Genomic DNA, 21,866 nt, shown 5'->3' on the forward strand with positions numbered 1-21,866 from the left:
GGGGAACTCGTTGGCATTTTGGATCTGGACTGCCCTTATGGATGAGATCAAATTAGGGAAAAACTGTTGAAACCTGAGTGGGATAAGCTATTGAGCTTTTCTTGTTCTCAGAGTTGTCATCTGAAATCAGACTTTTATTACACGTTCCCAGTCCCAGATTTAAAACCCTTATCCTAATCTTTACTCTGGTGTCCTGCTTTCTGAGGGTGAAAAGTCCAGCATGAGTGCATATTTAACCCCTTAAGGACACATGACGTGTGTGACACGTCATAATTCCCTTTTATTCCAGAAGTTTGGTCCTTAAGGGGTTAAACACACTCAATCTGCCCCAGGTAGGAATTCCAAGACCTTTTAGCCCATGTGCAGCTCTTCAGTAGCGTTAATCTTGTGAGCCGCCCTGCTTGGCTACCTTTCTGGGCAGCCTGTCACCCTAGATTCTCTATGCCAGGATGACACACTGTTTTATGGATGGGAGGATCTCACTAACACACATTGCAGCACTATGTCCCCAGCCTGAGGATTTACATCAAATAAAATATCTTAAAATTATTTTATATGTATTGTTTGACATATATTTGAATACATTTTCTATATTATTAATAGACGCTAAGCGATGTTTAACTGCATAAAATTGGGATTTTGTAACCTATTATTGTGCTTAGTACAGGTTTATTCGTACTATTTACTCTGTTTACGTGTACTGTAACACAGCTTTTTAGGTCAGAATTTTGTCTGTAAAGTAAAAAGCCTGACTAACTATTTTAATGCACTGTAACGTGTCATCTGATTTCTGTATCCATTTTTTTCTTTACATCTTAAATACTTTGCCAGCCTTCCCTATCCATCAAGCATGGCTATCTTCTCATTAACTGAACTCTATACATCTGTACTGTCTGTTGATTTATTTTATAATTGCACAATTCTAAATAAAAAATTGTAAATCCTGCCAGCGATGGAATTCACTCCTCAATAGCTTATAGTTTCTATAATTTGAAATTTTTATTATTTTATTTACAAGAATCTTTACATGTTTGGCCAGTAATTTTGATCCATAATTTCCCAGAAGTGTTGACTTTTTCTTCTAAAGTGTAAAACCCTTCCTCCCAAAGGAGTATTGAGTTCTACGTAGGCCTGTAATCATTCCCCAGAGAGCTTTCGGCTTTAGAATTCCACCGTAAAAACATCCTTTTTATGTGATACATTGAACATCAAGGAATGAATGCAATTACAACCAATGCAATCATTTAGTTTACTGCTAAAAAATCTCCTGTTGACTTAATTGATTTTTCACTTTAATGGGAAAACATCACATTTTCATAACCTGTCTTTACCGATGACGTCCAATGTTATTAGTAATGTTTAACCCTATGTGGTTAATACCTTAATCTGCCATCTAAACATTGGCCATTCACTAGTATACACCACCCAGCAGATTTTTCTGAGTAGAACATTATATATTCCATAGAAATTTACTTCTATTTTGCATTACAAATTCTGCTGATTGGTGAAGAAGACATGCCTTGGGAATCCACTGAGTGATTGGTAAGAACCAGGAAACCCTGCTCAAGGTGGTTCTCCTGCTCTCCATCACAGCAACTTCACATGCACTTACTGTAACGTTCCTCTAGCAAGCATAAAATAGGTACCCCAAGCATTTTGGGATCATGGAGGAGATGCATTTTCCATAGTGTGGGACATAGGAGGGACCTTGTCATAAATTAATGTTCTACTCTTCTTCATAGCGGTTGACATCAAGAGCTCCTATATGAATTTCATTTTATAATTGTGGCCTTGTGTTACATTATATTATACATTATATATTCATTGCATTAGGAGCTGCTATCAGTTTAAAAAAAATCCATGGCAATTATGTTTAATGGTTTAATGTGTAACTGCATTATAAAGGGCCTTGAGGGAAGACTGGGTCCTTATCAACCTATTGTTCTGGACAAAATTTGTAACAGTTTGTCTCATTTGTTGTTAAATATTTATATTATATTGTAAAGCGCAGCAGTAGAAGTTGACCATAAGAATAACAATAATAAATCGCAATGCTTTTTTTTCTGGCAGAACACTTTTTATAAATACAATGTAATAACTGCCAACGTCTACCAAAGCAAAACTGCCCATATTATCCAACCATGTGTGATAACAGCTTCCAGTCTAGTGCTTGTTTAGACCATTATACAAAGGCTAACTGCTTTCACCAACTGATATCTAATACACTGTTATATATTTCTATCATTACATTTAAATATTAATTTAAAGGAGTACTTGAGACACCGTTACCATTAAATCACAAGGTAATATTTATGGTGACATGCCTCTTGCATTATCCTCTGGCTATGTGTCAAATTTTTTAAGGAATTTGACACAGTAGGTCCCGCCTGATCCCGTGCCCATCCCCTTCTCCCCTCCCTCCCCCCACACTACATTTTTCTATTGTGGAATTTACACTTCCATAATAGCCTTATCTTTTTTTGGTCCTTGACTTAACATGTCCCAATATCATGTGTGTGGGGCTGGACTGTGGGCTTTTGGTGGTCTCCAGTTTATTTCAACCAATCAAATAAAATGTTAATGAACCAGGGGAAAGCACCAGGGGCATGCTTGCACTATAAGCACTGCAGCAGACTGTGGTTGTTATGGTGCTTATAAGGCTGCTTCATAAGAGGAACTGTCACCTGTATGTTGGAGATGGTCACGTTTTTATTGCCACAGTCAACTGTAGTAAACATTAGAATGTGCATTTTATAATTAGGCATTGCATTTATAGCGTATTTGGAGAGCAGGGATGGTTGATTTTTTAGAAAGTGAGGGGTTCCAACTATATTTTTTTAAAACCTAATATCATAATGTATATTCTAATGTCCTTCTAATTTGTATATAAACTAAACCAGTATAGACATTTTCAATTTCAATAACTACTTGAATTAGATTACAAATGCATCCCATCAGTTTATCCTCAGCGGCACACTTAAACAAATATCATTAATGGAGCATAATAAATGATTTAATTTCTCAAGTCAATCAGAAACCAGTTTGTCATTTTACCTTTAGCTATTATGCATGCAATAGATCCAACCAGTTCTTGATTACCTTTTTATTATTTAATAATAACTCTACAAAAAATGTCACAGCGATTTAAAATTCGTTTTTAGAACATTTTTTTCTTTCTTTCACTATTTGCAATAGAAAGGGTGGTATTGTTTTGTAATTTTCAATTTAACTAAATACCTAATTTTCAGTGCATATATTGGCTCTGTTAATCTACAGAGACAGCCATCTTCAATACCGCTTTGGTCCAAGATACAGGATATGTGACCAAAGACCATACAGGTAGTGCAGAGCTAGTGCACGTTCATGAATCCTGATGTCCTATTCTATCACAGGAGATCTCCAAAATGCTCTTACTTTCTTTCAGCCACTTTGATGAATCGGTTGAGTTTCTGACCAAAGAGGACAAAAGATTTATTGGGCAGACTAGATGGGCCGAATGGTTCTTATCTGCCGTCACATTCTATGTTTCTATAACCTGTTCCACTAAAACCACTGAAATCACTGAAAATCCTTTTCTATGTATGTACAAAGAAAGAATACACCTTAATAATGCAATCTTTTTACATTTTCAGTGAAAACCAAATGATGATTGTTAGTATATCCTCTCTAATAATGCATTGAAAAGGGTGTCAAGTGTAAGGGCTGCAGAATTTTACCGGCGTATTTACTAAAGTGAACGTGAAAATTCATGGTGAATTTCAAATGTAAAGTCAGAGTAGCTGAACTGGGAGCATAGCTGACTTAGAGAATGTTTCTAGCTCAGCTTTGGAATGTTCAAAGATTATCAGCTTTTATTTTTATTTTTTCACTTGGGGTGTTCATTAAAGGGACACTCCAGGCACCCAGACCACTTCAGACGGCACTCTGTACTTTCAGAACAATCTCAGCCAATCCAGTGCTTTCTTATAAGAAAGCATTTGGAAGCCATCACGCATAGCTGTGTCTCCATTCAGAGCACGGAGATACTGAACTTCAGTGCTGCATTTTGTGCAGCACTGACCCAAGAAGTACCTCTAGTAGGCAGCAATATAAACACAGATTTTTTTTCTGAAAAGGCAGTGTTTACATTAAAAAGCATGCAGAAACATGCTATACACACCAGGACAACTACATTAAGCTGTAGTTGTGCTGGTGACTATAGTGTCCCTTTAAATTTGAAATTCACTTTGATTTCTCAACAATTCTCACTTTAGTAAATACCCTGACTGAATTCCAGGCTTTCCACAGCTAAGCAAATACACTTGTCAGTGTTTGGTTTGGTATATAGTTGCTGATATTGAAAATTAGATATTTTTTTTTGCCATAAACTCCAATATACCTGCACCCTTTGCTGATGTTATAAACACTAGGATGATATAAAATATTTTAGGGGTTTTCAATCTTTTATTTGCAGTTTGAGCACAATTTAAAGAGCCGAGTGCACTGTGTCGCAGTCAGGGGTATCACACAGCTTGTTTGGAGGATTCTAATTAGATGGTGCTTTTATATGTAACATGACAATTTTACAGCATCCCAAAGGAACAATGAATACACTACAACAATTCAATTTGTGTAACAAGAACACATGGCATAATGGTTTTTAAAATGTAATTGAATAATGTGTATGAGCATTTCCAATTGTATCCCCAGGCCGTGGAAACCTGAGTAATATCCATTTTACCAGCAGAAGAGTCAGCATTATGTCAACTTAGACAATAATGGAAATTGTCATTGATTCATACAGTGGTTAATGGTGTTTAAAATGAGCAATTATTGCAGATTGTGTTTATATTCTATCTGCCTGCCTGCACTGCCATATTACAGACTGGAGCATTGCAGGACTGGTCTTTTGAATGTAATGTAACACGGCTCCTGGTTCCCGCAGGGTTAAAGCCATGTCCACCTTACGACCAGTATGAAATGCAAACTATTTGTAGTCCTCGGACTATGTTACAGCCAGAATACATCGACCACTCAAATGGTTTTTACCCCAAAATTGGCCCTATAGAGGGCCACATGAGTGTTGTGTTTTATATCAGAAGGTAAGATATGATATTATAGTAAGTCTGTCGTTGTATAAAGAAATACAAACTTTAATTTGTTTAAAAAGGGAACGGCTTTTTCTTCGTCTTAGTGCTGCCACTACACTGTCTGTTTTGGGGGTACAAGTGACTTCTGCATGTGGCCAGGGTGTGATAGGCCACATGCCACATCCAAAATGTGTGATAGGATTGTCAGGCCACTGATTCATGCAACTTGGCTGCATTAGTACATCAATGTGTGCAAATAAAATAAATACATTTTTGTGTGCGAATAAAGACAAGCAGCCTTTTAGGACAGCCTTTTAGGACACTGCTGCTCATGTGCAACACATATCCAGTACTCCTGTATGGGCAGAAATGCCCAGAAAAAACATTGTGCAGAGCAAGCGTGTGCTTTATGGGGCCTTTTCTCTTGGATTCCCAGAAGTGGGATATTATAGAAAGGAATGTTTGCAGCTCAGGGGTCCCATATCAGGACTGTCCTTCTTGAATTTGGGACAGTTGTCAAGTATGCTTAATTCTATTTTTTTTTTATATATAGTGGATTTAAATATGGGAGTGGATTCCATCTTGGAGTGTGTAAGTCACAGCCAAGGGAGTTCCAAAATGGCAAAGAATTAAGCAGCGAGACTGCAGGGGCATGATCTGTGCACCAAAACCACTTCATTAAGTTAAAGTTGTTTGGTACTTAGTGTGTCCCTTTAACGGGGCACTTCTGGTTAAAATTCACTATGCCTTTTGTGATGAATTATCTTCACAAAGTGTGCGTCAACAAAACTTTGCGTAAAGAATTTCTGAATAGCTGTATGATTTTTTTTTTTTAAATCTCCCAGAGCTAGTCTAGGGCTGGGCAATGGATTAGCTCTATAATTACGTTCAATGCAGATAACCATCCTTTGTGTGTAATGTTTGGCTCATGTGACTGCTTTACTCTGCTCACTTGTAGTATACAATGAAGCAGAAAGACAAACAAATATCAGATAGACCTGTGATCTTCCTCTCAGTGGGGCCGAATTTGTGGTTCTGTTCCAGGTTTGTTCTCCAGTGTCCTGCTTCACTCTGAAAGCCCATCACGAGATTGCCTCTCACCGTCACCAAGCAAAATAAAGTCAGTACATTGAGCCCATGCAAAATCTCTTTAGCAGTGGTGTCAACATGGCCAGCACTGAGTGGGCATGGCCAGCCTGGTCTGCATTCATGTTAGACTGACATACCCCCCCTTTGAGAGCACCGTCATCACAAAACTCATGTTCCATACATCCCAATGTTGCTTACTATACTGACTATGTGCCTGCCTGAGCCTCCTCTTCTTCTAGTGACAGCCGATTGGCTTCCAGCAGTTTATCTCGCTCGGGGGATCCATTCACTAAATGCCGAATGGCAATCAAACAGCCACTTGCTGTTCAACTGTCACAATCCAGCTGATTTAGCCTAGTTGACTATTTACAAAACGTACATTGGTTTCAACTGCATTTGCACTTCCAATAATGAGTCATTTGACAATTCACAAAAAGCCAAATTGAAACCAAATTACCTACATTCGTTTGTTCCAATTTTTCAGATCAAAGGAATTGCCCTAAAAATCGAAGTCTCCATAATCCTAAATCACTCTTGTTTCCCCTAAATCCTCTTAACCCTGTAAGCATACCCCAGCACTAAATCCTAAAGCTACTCTTACGTAGGGATGAGGGGGTCTTGTAGCAACACAATTCTTGTATAATTCTGCTTCGTTTTGGTTACCGATTGGTTGAGCTATTTTAAAATGACGCTTGCTGTTCTAATAAGATTAATATGATATCTGTAAGGTTCCATTTGTCTCGGCTTAGTTAGCATTCGGTCATTAAGGAATACAGTGAATTGTACCAATTAACTCCGGGACAATTGTCCTGGATGAAATCAGCCAAATTTGGCATTTAGCGAATAGACCCTTCAGATTAGTCAGTGACTGAGCCCTGAACCTACTCTGATAAGGATGTCTTTTTTTTTGTCTTCTTCAAGAATAGGACATACCATGTGTTTTTCCGAATTCTGCACAATCGTTCTTTGTCTATTTTATTCAAAAACTGAAAAAAAAATTCAATGAAGACAAAACCAAAAATCAAATGTTTTAAAGTGTTTGTGCTGGAATGTACCCTCTTAATTTGAGGATTTCCCATAGATTTGGAAAAATGTGTGCGCATTACTCTAATTAGTTGAAAACCTGATACAATTACAATAATTTCACACATCTTGTATGTTTTACTTGTGCTGCACCCAGTTCAATGCCAAGCAATATATTACACGTGGAGCATGCCCTGTATAAACTGGCACATTTGCTGTAATTCCAGTAAAAAAAAACCTCCCATTTTAATGTAAAAAGAAATGCCTTGTAAGCCTGGGAATAAAGCCAGCTGAACAAATCTTTAAAGTCGAATCTTCAAGAAGCTGAGCTGTGCACCTCGGTGAATTCGGCAAGTCAGCAAATCCACGTTTTCAATTAATTGCAAAGCATCGCGCTTCTCATCCATTAGGATACATTAAACGTTCCCATCCAAATTGTATCAGCTGGTAGGCAATGCCTCAGCTGTCTTATATCAACCGAATGTGCAGAAGCAAGGCCAGATATTAACATTACAAGTATCAGAGACTGCATTGAGTCCAAATACAAATTCAGTGTTCATTTTAACTGCTTCACATCCTATGTCTATACATTTATTAACTTTAGCAAAAATGCATTTTACTCAAATCCCTCTCCGCATAACTTAACCATCACTGGGTTTCACTTGGCAGTTGGCAGAGAAAGATCTTCTTCCAGAACTTTTCCCCTGCATCTTTGCAGCGTAACCTATAAATATCAATATAATATGTATGCTAATATGCCTATAAATGTATGTATACATGCACTGACCCATACAGACATGCACACACTCACTGACACATGCACTTACCCATGTAAACCAACACACACATATGCACTGATGCATGCAGACAGACACACAGACATGCACTGACCCATGCAAATCGACACACACACATGCACTGACCCATGCAAACACACACGCACGCACTGACCCATGCAGCAGACACACACACCTGCATTGACCCATGCAAAAAGACACACACACATGGACTGACCCATGCAGCAGACACACACACATGCACTGACCCATGCAAACACAAAAACACACGCACGCACTGACCCATGCAAATAGACACACACACATGCACTGACCCATGCAGCAGACATACACACATGCACTGGCCCATTCAATCACAATCGTGTGGGCTAGGCTTTCCTGGCATGAGAATGTGGTGGCCGGTGAGTGAGATCATCTTCCCACCGGCCGTGCCGCTCCGAGATCATGGTGGCCTTTTGAGAAACCTGCTCACAGTACAATTGTCAATGTGGATGAAATGTCATTGCAGCTTTTTAGCGCCCGGTGTCCGGAGTGAGGGAGGATGGGCTTTAAGCACCCTGAATGGATTGTTTGCAATCTGTAATTGAAGCTTGCAATGCCCTTTACAGTGCAGATATGTGGTAACTGAACTTGGCCAACAAGCTTACATATATAAATTATTTTTGTATCCTGGTGGTATTTTTTATCAAGCTGCGTTCTCTCAAATATCAGCTGGTTACTAACAAATACTCATAAACCGCAAAAATTATTCTCCTTTTTTTCATTCCAAATATATGTGACGACTGGTAATTTACATGATGCACTATTATTTTATGATGTTTACCAGGTGATGAGAACACACAAATACACGGTAAAACTTGCTGTGTACAAAATTACTGTCCCAGCATGCCATTGCAGAACATTTGCCAGAACATAGATACCCAGTTACATAGCTGAAAAGAGACATGTGTCCATTAAGTTCATCCTTTCTGACATTTGTTATTGCTGTCCAAAAGAAGGCAAAAAAACCCAGCCTGAAGCTCATCCAATTTGAATAAATTCCTTCTTGACCCCAGAATGGCCGTCTGATATATCCTTGGATCAAAAAGCTATTACCCCGCTAATTTAAAAAAAAATATATATATATAATGTTTTTGCAAGTATTTATCCAATTGATGTTTAAATATCTGTATAGACTTTGATAAAACCGCATTTTCAAGGAACAGAATTCTACATTCTTATTGTTTTTACTGTAAAAAAAGAAAACCTTTCCTTTACCTTAGACTAAATCTCATTTTTTTCAGTCTAAATGCGTGACCGCCCTCTGTCACCCATTAATGGTAGTTATTCTGGCCTTCTCTTACATGGGTTTCCAACCATTCTCATACTCCTCTTTGGAATCCAGTGTCAAGTGTGCAGTGTCTACAGGGTTAACAGTGATTCAATGTTGCCAAATTATACTTACCAATACTTTATTTTGGATAAATAATAATGAAGTGTAATTTTGGCATTGGGTGCCAGGAATCATGTGTACTTGGCAGTATCCCTTTAAATTAACTTCTAGGTCCTATAGAAGATACACTATTTTTAAAACATAAGTATAGCACATGGCATATTATCCACAATAGTTATTAACGAGTGTTATTATGTTACAGGCTCAAAGAAGGGAAGAGATTATAGCACTCCTGAAAAAGCAAAGAGAAGATCGAATTAAGGTATACTCCTTGATCTTGGAGGGTCTCTTTAACCAGGGAATAACCTATGGGGGAAGTGGGGGGACCTTTTGGTTGCTTCCATTTATTTTCACATCAGCAGATTTATTGTTAATACATGCGGCTTCTGCACATTTTCTCATATGTCTATGGGAGAAGTCTTAATTTTCTGACATTTCGTCTCACTTTCAAAAAGGTGGGACTTGTGGACAAATAGTTAATACAAAAATCACTGCATCTGGTTTCATACAAAAATGAGGACGATTTTTCACGATGATCTATCAAATGCATCATTTCTCAAAGTCCCTTCAACAAAGTGCTTGACTGGTAACCGATGCAGATTCATTTATTTTCTATTGGGTCTGCATCAAAAATAGTGAGACCCTGTATATCAAAATGAAAGTATGAATACAGTGCTGCAGTAGTGATTTATAACAGCATTGCCTGCCATTGTTTTCAGACTGCCACCCTGATCTTTCTTGATTTATTTTTGATTTGAATATTAATGACGATGTGTGGGTTAACCTAGTATAGAGCTACTCTTGCTGTTAAGTAAAGTTCAATCCTTGATCTGCTGAAGTTACTTCTTTCCTGCAAGACCTAGCAGGGACAACAATTCAGTTACGTGCCCTCGCACATCTGTGGAGGTGTACCCTCATTTTGTGTCCCGTAGACTAAATCCGTAGCGCTCTACTGGTTCTGAGATTGCTGGGGGTATGGAATAGTTTGAGTTATTGTGGTATATTTGCTCATTTAGTGTTAGAAGTAGTCGTATCTGCCTAGATTTACTGGCAGGTTCAAAACGTGATTTCTGAAGTTTGTAATCAGATGTGTTTCCTTTATTCAGAAAGAAGCCATTTCCCTGCCATTTAAACCAGTAATTACAGAAAGAGAACAAAGGTAAGTGTCTTTGCAATCCTTGTGAGAAAATACTATGCCTTAAAGGAGTACTATAGTGCCAGGAAAACAAACTCATTTTCCTGGCACTATAGGGTCATTAGGTAACCCCCACCCTCAGGGCCCCTCTCCTGCTGGGCTGAAGGGGTTAAAACCCCTTCAGCCACTTACCTTTCTCCAGCGCCGGGCTCCCTCTGTGCTGGGGAACTGTCCACCCCCTGCCGATGTCAGATCCGAATGCGCATGCGCGTCAAGAGCCGCGCGCGCATTCAAACCACCCATAGGAAAGCATTACTGAATGCTTTCCTATGGACGTCCAACGTCTTCTCACTGTGATTTTTATAGTGAGAATCGCCGAAGCGCCTCTAGCGGCTGTCAGTGAGACAGCCACTAGAGGCTGGATTAACTCTCAGTGAAACATAGCAGTTTCTCTGAAGCTGCTATGTTTACAACTGCAGGGTTAACACTAGAGGGACCTGGCACCCAGATCACTTCATTGAGCTGAAGTAGTCTGGGTGCCTACAGTGGTCCTTTAAATTATAGTGTGCCTGTCACGGCATACACAACTTTAGTTTAAATTAAAGTCCATAAAATGATATCCTTGCATTGTTCCAGCAAAATTGCTAGCTAATCTATTTATCTTAAAATAAGCCTAAATGAAAATATAACCCCTCGCCTCCGCTGTCAATCAGTTGTTAGTTTGCAGGGTTCCTAAAGGTAGTTCTACTGCTCTCTGTCACTACAGCTACAGTACATGCTCTGTAGTTGCTGTGATATTTCTCTGGCAGGTGCGTCTTGTGCGTTCCAGAGAAATATATGAACAGTTTCTGATATCTATCTGTTCTGAAGTTGAGGAGCTGGGAATAGGAGGTACCAGCAGCCTAAAATGATTATGTAATTAACTCAAAATATATATTTCAATTTGCCACATTAATGTTTAATCAGATACTGTAAGTAAGGCAAGTGCTTCTCATACTTTGATGTAAGGAGCTGGTAATTGTTCCAGCATGTCACTGCTATGTGTGGTTATCTGCCACTAATGTCAGCAAGTTCTGTCTGAAGATGCAGGTCCCTGGGGAACAGCATTAGTTGATGGATGCTGCAGACTGAAATGGTGGTTCAAGTCCTAAACTGGTCAATGGACCACAATTTTGAGATGCATTTAGGCATATTATTTTAAAGGGACACTATAGTCACCAGAACAACTACAGCTTATTGAATTTGTTCTGGTGAGTAGAATCATTGCCTTCAGGCTTTTTGCTGTAAACACTGTCTTTTCAGAGAAAATGCAGTGTTTACATTACAGCCTAGTGATAACTTCACTGGCCACTCCTCAGATGGCTGTTAGAGAACCTTCCTGGGTCATGGCTGCATAAAATGCATCCAAACATTCAGCAGTGTCTCCTCCCTCTGCATGCAGACACTGAACTTTCCTCTTAGAGATTCATTGATTCAATTCATCTCTATGGGGAGATGCTGATTGGCCAGGGCTGTGTTTGAATTGTGTTGGCTCTGCCCCTGATCTGCTTCTTTGTCAGTCTCGGCCAATCCAATGGGGAAGCATTGTGATTGGATCAGGCCACCACTTCTGATGATGTCAGCAGACAGCTTGTTTTTCTGAGGCAAACAACATGCAGAGTTACAGCTTCAGGCTTGAATACAAATAAGATTTTACTATTTTTAGGGAGGCATGAGGGGGACAGGGTGGCTAGATGGTGGTTTTAACCCTATAGGGTCAGAAATACATGTTTGTATCCTGACCCTATAGTGCTCCTTTAAATATTTATTTTGCAACTTTTCAATTTCTCTGGAGTCTGAGATACAGTACCTAAACATACATACGTAACATTACTCTCACACATCTACATAAGTAGAATTACCGTATATACTCGAGTATAAGCTGAGTTTTTCAGCACATTTTTTGTGCTGAAAAACCCCAACTCGGCTTATACTCGAGTCAATAGTCTGTATTATGGCAATTTGCATTGCCATAATACAGACTGGGGCTGTGGGGGCTGGCAGAGAGTTTACTTACCTCTCCTGCAGCTCCTGTCAGCTCCCTCCTCCTCCACACCGTCCGTTCAGCACCTCGGTCAGCTCCCAGTGTAAGTCTCGCGAGAGCCGTGGCTCTCGCGAGACTTAGAGTGTGAGCTGACAGAAGAGCTGAACTGACGGCGTGGAGGAGGAGGGAGCTGACAGGAGCTGCAGGAGAGGTAAGTAAACTCTCTGCCAGCCTCCCTCTCCCCCCCCACTGAACTTCCAATGCTGGACCACCAGGGAAGGAGAGCCCCCCTCCCTGCCATGTATCAAGCAGGGAGGGGGGACGAAAATATATATTAATAATAATAAAAAAATTATAATAATTAAATTAAATAAAAATAATAATAAATAATAATAAAAAAATTAAAATAATAAAAATTTTTTTAAAAAATTGCCCACCCCCCACCAAGGCTCTGCAACACGCACTCATACACACACACTGCACTCATACACACACACACTGCACTCATACACACACTGCATTCATACACACACTGCATTCATACACACACTGCACTCATACACACACACTGCATTCACACACACACACACTGCATTCATACACACACACTGCATTCATACACACACACTGCATTCATACACACACTGCACTCGTACACACACACTGCACTCGTACACACACACTGCACACATACACACACTGCATTCATACACACACACACTGCATCGATACACACACGCTGCACTCATACACACACTGCATTCATACACACACTGCATTCATACTACACACACTGTAAATAAATATTCAATTAATATATAATTTTTTAGGATCTAATTTTATTTAGAAATTTACCAGTAGCTGCTGCATTTCCCACCCTAGTCTTATACTCGAGTCAATAAGTTTTCCCAGTTTCTTGTGGTAAAATTAGGGGCCTCGGCTTATATTCGGGTCGGCTTATACTCGAGTAAATATGTCAGACCGTCCAGTAAATATTGTAAAGGTAGAGCGGCGGCTCTAGAAAGCATTTGTACTTTTAAAAGTGCATGAAAGATAGCCAGGGCCGGTGCTTGGATTTTTAGGTACATAGGCGAAGATGCATTTTTCCGCCCCCCCCCCCCCCCTCCCCCGCAAAAAAAACATCTTCACCTATGTGCCTCTTAACCAGCCCCTCTCCCCTCCCTGACCATTAATGGTCCCTTCCCTGTCCCTTAGTGTTCTTCTCCCCTACCTCATATTTTCCCTGTCTCTTGGTGTTTCTCTCCCATTCCCTCCCTGTCCCTTGGTGCACCCCACATCCCTTTAGTGGTCACACTCCCCTTCCTGGTGTGTCAGTGTGTACAGAGTGTAGCGGAGCGGAGCGCGGTACAGGAGCTTCAGTTTTCTGTACCCGGCCGAACTGACAGGGAGTGCTCTCTCTGTGAGCACCTCCTGTCAGTCTGGCCAGGTACAGGAAACAGAAGCTCCTGTACCGCGCTCCGCTACACTCTGTACACACTGACAGTCACACACTCAATGACAAACACACAGACGTCACTGACAGACACAGACTCATTGATCTGACACACACTCATTCATTGACACTGACAGACCCACACTGATTGACACTCATTGACAGACACACTGATAGTCACACACAGACTCAATGACAAACATACTCTCACTGATTTGACAGACACACACTCATACACTGACAAACACACTCATCATACACTGACAGACACACTCATACACTCACATGCACACACACAGACGCACTCACACACACGCTGTCACTCACAGACGCACACACTCTGTCACTCACAGACACATACTGTCACTCACAGACACGCACTCTGTCACTCACAGACGCGCACACTCTGTCACTCACAGACGCGCACACTCTGTCACTCACAGACGCACACACTCTGTCACTCACAGACGCACACACTCTGTCACTCACAGACGCACACACTCTGTCACTCACAGACGCACACACTCTGTCACTCACAGACGCACACACTGTCACTCACAGACGCACACACTCTGTCACTCACAGACGCACACACTCTGTCACTCACAGACGCACATGCTGTCACTCACAGACGCACATGCTGTCACTCACAGACGCACATGCTGTCACTCACAGACGCACATGCTGTCACTCACAGACGCACATGCTGTCACTCACAGACGCACACGCTGTCACTCACAGACGCACACTCTGTCACTCACAGACACACACTCTGTCACTCACAGACACACACTCTGTCACTCACAGACACACACTGTCACTCACAGACACACACTGTCACTCACAGACACACACTGTCACACACAGACACATACACTCACACACAGACACATACACTCACACACACATACACTCACACACACAGACACACACGCACACACACAGACACATACACTCACACACACATACACACACACACACACACACATATACATACACTAACACACATACACATACACTAACACACATACACTCACTAATTATTTTATAAATAAATATTTTCCACCCAGCCTCCCTACCTGGAGAGCTGGTGTGGATGATGAATCCTTCCCTGGGGTCCAGTGGGGCTGCTGGGCGGCGTGCGGCTGTGCTGAGATCAGACGCGGCGAGGGAGCTCTAACCTCTCTGCTCTGCTCCCTTGCGCGCTGCCTGTCTGCTGATACCGCGGGAGCCGGAATATGACGTCATATTCCGGCTCCCGCGGTATCAGCAGACAGGCAGTGCGCGAGGGAGCAGAGCAGAGAGGTTAGAGCTCCCTCGCCGCGTCTGATTACAGCACAGCCGCACGCAGCACCGGGGGCCGAGATGGTGGCCCGGCAGGAGGGAGAGCTTCCCTCCTGCCGGTCACTGAAATCTTGCGCCCCCAGAGCCCGTGCGCCCTAAGGCGGCCGCCTGTGCCGCCTTATGGACGCGCCGGCCCTGAAGATAATATGGTTAAAGTTCAAAGAACATAAAATCCTGCCCTGCACATGATACCCTGCTCGATGGATTCAGGTGAAATTTCATAAAACATTTATGTTTTTAATGCACACATTCACTGCATGGTTGCTTAGAGTGCCCATTTTATATACTCCTGGGCCTACCGGACAGTTTCTTGTTTTATTATTGAAGATAAATCTGTTTTTTATTTTTTCCAGAATAAACCCATTTATTCTATATCGCTTGAACATTTGGTTTTCAAATTTTTATCACTCAATTGCATTTTATCTAATTAGGAGCTTATAAAACACACATTTTGAAGTGTTTTATAGCTAACATTTAATACCACTTAATTAAATTTATAAAGCAAAGCTGAGATTTTAATGTTCTTAGCTATAATCCTATTGAACAGAACTAATATGTGGTTATTCAGAGTGTTTAGTAGGTCTGCGTTGATTGCTATGCTATTTAACCTGCATAGAGATAAATGTTTGCCAATATTGCTCTTCTTGTAGGTGTATTGTCATGTTAATGTCACCCAAATGCAGGGCTGAAGTCATGGCCGAGGGATATATATATATATATACACACACACACTGCCTGGCCAAACAAAAAGTCGCCACCTGGATTTAACTAAGTAAATAGGTAAGAGCCTCCTACTGGATAGTTACTGCATGGGCGATTATCTTTCAGCTGGCAACAAGTTATTTAACCCCAACTGATGCAATAAGTAGCTTCTAATTTCTTAAACAACCATGTCGAAAGACACATCCCGTGGTCGTGGAAAAGATAAGTCTGTTTGAGAAGGGTCAAATCATTGACATGCATCAAGCAGAGAAAGGGTCAAATCATTGACATGCGATGGGCATATCAGGGTAAGAAGAGAGGCAGATGAAGTGATGCACCCATCATGCCTAGTGCCTACTGTACAAGCCGGTGGGAGCAGTGCTAAGATCTGGGGTTGCTGCAGTTGGTCAGGTCTAGGTTCAGCAACATTATGTGCCAAAAGAATGATCTCAGCTGACTACCTGAGAGAATCCCATTGAGAATCTTTGGGATGTGCTGGAGAAGGCTTTGCACAGTGGTCAGACTCTCCTATCATCAATACAAGATCTTGGTGAAAAATGAATGCAGCACTGGACGGAAATACATCTTGTGACATTGTAGAAGACTTATGCGAATGCGTGCCGTAATCAAAGCTAAAGGCGGTCCAACGAAATATAAGAGTGTGCGACCTATTGTTTTGATGGTGACTTTTTTTTGGCCCGGCAGTGTGTGTATGTATATATATATATATATATATATATAATTATAATTTTTAATTTTTTTGGAACAATAAAGCTGAAATATATTTAATTTCTGGGATTTTGTAAAAAGCTCTTTATAGCTTAATCGAGGAAAATCAGAAATCATGTCCAATCACTACACTGAGGGATCACAGGGAGAAGGAACAGAGAGGTCACCAGGGGCTACCACAAAGCCCCCTCTTATCCATGGCCTCTGCAGAAAAAGAACTTTACCATTTGCAGGGTCCATTCAAATTGTTCCAGCACTCAGACACCCAGACATCTAGCTACATTGTCTGCGTAGGAATTTAGGTTTCAAATAAGACCCAAATCCATCAAATTCAGCCTTTCCCATATCCTTGTTGCTATCGATGATGAGACAGCAGTAAATAAATAAAGGAGAAACAATTCTTCTTGACTCCAAAGTGGAAACTAGTATCCAGTATTCTATAGTGTTCCATGTATTCCTTTATATTCTATGGTGACAATCATCCTGGATGTAAGTAAGTTTTATGATTCCAGATAATAAAGTGAATTTATCCTACTCTGAGCTGATAAGCTAACTGCTTGCTAAATCGGTGAGCCATCAAAGGTTTCTAAGGCCAGACTGTGAGGACAGGAGTGATTGCTATTGTTCGTAAAGGGACTCTGCAAGAACCTTACCTGTATCTGACAGAACATGACGCAAACAAAAGTGTTTTTTTTTTTATTCAAAATTAAATATTTACCTCTGGCCTAACTTGAAATCAAGGCCACCTCCTCTGTCTCCCACATTCTGCGGACAGTTGATACACGACAACAGAATCTGATTCCATCCTGAGCCAAATCCCACACCTCTACAGAAATGGCTGTTTGTTTACTGAGCCCACTTGATGACCATGTAGCAAAATATGGCATCAGGACATTTCGATGCCACTTGCAATATCCTTCTTTTACCAACTACTTTTTAGTCACTAGCTGTAAAACTTTCTGTGGGTAATAGAGAGCTGAACGGTATAACGAATAATACTACCACCAGGATTTGCTTAGTGTTTTAATTAATTTAAGTGTGTAATTCTTTACCTTAGACGTAGTGTGTCTTTGAAAATGAAAATAAATTTATATAAACAAAAAAAGAATATGAGCATTGGGACATTTAATTTTGCTGTTTAATGTGAGGTTTAGAGTTTCCTCCCTTGTGAAAACAAATCTATTCATGAATAATCGAATAGCACAGTCCCTATGTGCTTGTTGTGTTTCTTGCTTAGTGCTTTGTAATTGCTATCACTGAGATAGATCTAAACAGCATTCAAGCCCCTAACATGCAGAAAAGGACTTAATTTATTAATTAATCGAAACGGTTTATTCCAAGTTGCTAATTCTTCTCTTGGGAAGTTTCGCCCTAACAGTAACAGTATTCGCCATATTTTACCAGCGTTTCTTTAACTTTTCCATTGTGCCGTTCTGCGATGAGACATTCAGTTAGTCCTTTTAATAAACAGCCTATGGATGTGCCAGCAAGTAATGTGTTAACAAGTTAACAAAAACTGAAAAGGGGTTTCCAGGACTCCCTAATAGCCGGGTGAGCACTAGCAGTGTTGTGAAATAAGAGTCTTAAACAGTTTTACAGCAAGGGAGGGGCACAGACTGAAAAACCCCTACTGATACATCATTGTGAAGGTAATTAAGAAGGTGAGGTACAGTTAAATGAATGCAGGGGTCTCATGAACCCATCCATAAGCAGGAGACCGCCACTGGCTACATTCTATCACCTTTCTAAATGTACAGTAAGGGAGGACTTCTTAAAAGGTCTTGGTAATCCCCTCTTAAGTGGGCAGCTAAGTCTCCTATTTGATCACCAAATGTGTATGAGTGGGCTGTTAATTAGCAGGATCTCCCCCTTTTATTACACATGACAACTGACTGGGGAAGCAGTTATATGAAATTATAAACTAGAATGCTGTAGGATGCATGCACTTTGCCAAGCAGCATCTCAAAGGGTTTGGTGCCTTTATCCTGAGCATGAAGACAGCGTATGTTAGGCCTTCAAATATTGCAGAACCGCACAATGAAGCCCCTCTAGAAGCTCTCAAAAAAGGCAGTGTGGAAAATGCTGAGACTGTCTCTTTGCCGCATTTATACTGCAGTGGTTGTGATGCATAGTGTCCCTTTAATTTCAAATTTTGGGCCAAAGTAGCCAAATGCCAAAAAAATCCGTTGTGTCTTCAACTACAGAGATAATTCTGATGTATAAACATTTTAAAATACTTGGTATCTGCTAAATAAAAAGGTTAAATCCATTGCAAATTGAACCAAATTGTTAAACCGTAAATTATGTTTTGTTTTTTCTCTGCAGGTCTTGTCCATCTCACAAAGACATAGAAGTTCTGGAAGATGTAAAGGCTGTTCGTCAGCTTCAATAATTCTCTTTTAAACCATGTGATAAACCCTATAATTATTTATGGATACTCCTTTGGAAATACTGTGATAAGCTGTATGATATTTTATGTTTAAAGACTCTTTTAGGATAATCCGTGAGTCCACAAGTATTGTGTTTAAAAGTGGGCCTCCAAACCAGGACTGTATCAAAATAGGTTAGTAAGCATTTGCCATGTTTATCTTGCATTAGAGATCAACATAGATAGAGGCTTGAAATATCTATCTATCTGCCTATCTGCCTATCTATCTATCTATCTGCCTATCTATCTATCTATCTGCCTATCTATCTATCTATCTATCTATCTGCCTATCTATCTATCTATCTGCCTATCTATCTGCCTATCTATCTGCCTATCTATCTATCTATCTATCTGCCTATCTATCTATCTATCTATCTGCCTATCTGCCTATCTATCTATCTATCTGCCTATCTATCTATCTATCTGCCTATCTATCTATCTATCTATCTGCCTATCTATCTATCTATCTATCTGCCTATCTATCTATCTATCTATCTGCCTATCTATCTATCTGCCTATCTATCTATCTATCTATCTATCTATCTGCCTATCTATCTATCTATCTATCTATCTGCCTATCTATCTATCTATCTATCTATCTATCTATCTGCCTATCTATCTATCTATCTATCTATCTGCCTATCTATCTATCTATCTATCTATCTATCTATCTATCTATCTATCTATCTATCTATCTATCTGCCTACCTATCTATCTATCTATCTGCCTATCTATCTATCTATCTATCTGCCTATCTATCTATCTATCTATCTGCCTATCTATCTATCTATCTATCTGCCTATCTATCTATCTATCTATCTGCCTATCTATCTATCTATCTATCTGCCTATCTATCTATCTATCTATCTGCCTATCTATCTATCTATCTATCTGCCTATCTATCTATCTATCTATCTGCCTATCTATCTATCTATCTATCTGCCTATCTATCTATCTATCTATCTATCTATCTATCTATCTATCTGCCTATCTATCTATCTATCTATCTATCTGCCTATCTATCTATCTATCTATCTATCTGCCTATCTATCTATCTATCTATCTATCTATCTGCCTATCTATCTATCTATCTATCTATCTGCCTATCTATCTATCTATCTATCTATCTGCCTATCTATCTATCTATCTATCTATCTGCCTATCTATCTATCTATCTATCTATCTGCCTATCTATCTATCTGCCTATCTATCTATCTATCTGCCTATCTATCTATCTATCTGCCTATCTATCTATCTATCTGCCTATCTATCTATCTATCTGCCTATCTATCTGCCTATCTATCTGCCTATCTATCTATCTGCCTATCTATCTATCTGCCTATCTATCTATCTGCCTATCTATCTATCTATCTGCCTATCTATCTATCTATCTGCCTATCTATCTATCTATCTGCCTATCTATCTATCTATCTGCCTATCTATCTATCTATCTGCCTATCTATCTATCTATCTGCCTATCTATCTATCTATCTGCCTATCTATCTATCTATCTGCCTATCTATCTATCTATCTGCCTATCTATCTATCTATCTGCCTATCTATCTATCTATCTGCCTATCTATCTATCTGCCTATCTATCTATCTGCCTATCTATCTATCTGCCTATCTATCTATCTGCCTATCTATCTGCCTATCTATCTGCCTATCTATCTGCCTATCTATCTGCCTATCTATCTGCCTATCTATCTGCCTATCTATCTGCCTATCTATCTGCCTATCTATCTGCCTATCTATCTGCCTATCTATCTGCCTATCTATCTGCCTATCTATCTGCCTATCTATCTGCCTATCTATCTGCCTATCTATCTGCCTATCTATCTGCCTATCTATCTGCCTATCTATCTGCCTATCTATCTGCCTATCTATCTATCTGCCTATCTATCTATCTATCTGCCTATCTATCTATCTATCTGCCTATCTGCCTATCTATCTATCTATCTGCCTATCTGCCTATCTATCTATCTATCTGCCTATCTGCCTATCTATCTATCTATCTGCCTATCTATCTATCTGCCTATCTGCCTATCTATCTATCTATCTATCTATCTGCCTGCCTATCTATCTATCTATCTATCTGCCTATCTATCTGCCTATCTATCTATCTGCCTGCCTATCTATCTATCTATCTATCTGCCTGCCTATCTATCTATCTATCTATCTGCCTGCCTATCTATCTATCTATCTATCTGCCTGCCTATCTATCTATCTATCTATCTGCCTGCCTATCTATCTATCTATCTATCTGCCTGCCTATCTATCTGCCTATCTATCTGCCTATCTATCTATCTATCTGCCTATCTATCTATCTATCTGCCTATCTATCTATCTATCTGCCTATCTATCTATCTATCTGCCTATCTATCTGCCTGCCTATCTATCTGCCTGCCTATCTATCTGCCTGCCTATCTATCTGCCTGCCTATCTATCTGCCTGCCTATCTATCTGCCTGCCTATCTATCTACCTGCCTATCTATCTACCTGCCTATCTATCTACCTGCCTATCTATCTACCTGCCTATCTATCTACCTGCCTATCTATCTACCTGCCTATCTATCTACCTGCCTATCTATCTACCTGCCTATCTATCTACCTGCCTATCTATCTACCTGCCTATCTATCTA

At 40.1% G+C, this 21,866-nt stretch overlaps 1 protein-coding gene across 1 annotated transcript in view; it reads left to right on the top strand.

The window, feature by feature from the left end:
• HOATZ (HOATZ cilia and flagella associated protein) overlaps positions 1-19,401 on the top strand; it is a 32,740-nt gene extending 13,339 nt beyond the window's left edge. Inside the window, exons 4-6 of the mRNA XM_063436142.1 lie at positions 9,613-9,672; positions 10,517-10,569; positions 19,122-19,401. Of these exons, the coding sequence (XP_063292212.1) occupies positions 9,613-9,672; positions 10,517-10,569; positions 19,122-19,188 (180 nt within the window). The 3' untranslated portion in view covers positions 19,189-19,401. The remainder of the gene's footprint in view (positions 1-9,612; positions 9,673-10,516; positions 10,570-19,121) is intronic.
• The last annotated feature ends 2,465 nt before the right edge of the window (positions 19,402-21,866 follow it).

The sequence above is a fragment of the Pelobates fuscus genome, chromosome 11 (genome assembly GCF_036172605.1).
Source record: "Pelobates fuscus isolate aPelFus1 chromosome 11, aPelFus1.pri, whole genome shotgun sequence".
NCBI lineage: Eukaryota > Metazoa > Chordata > Amphibia > Anura > Pelobatidae > Pelobates > Pelobates fuscus.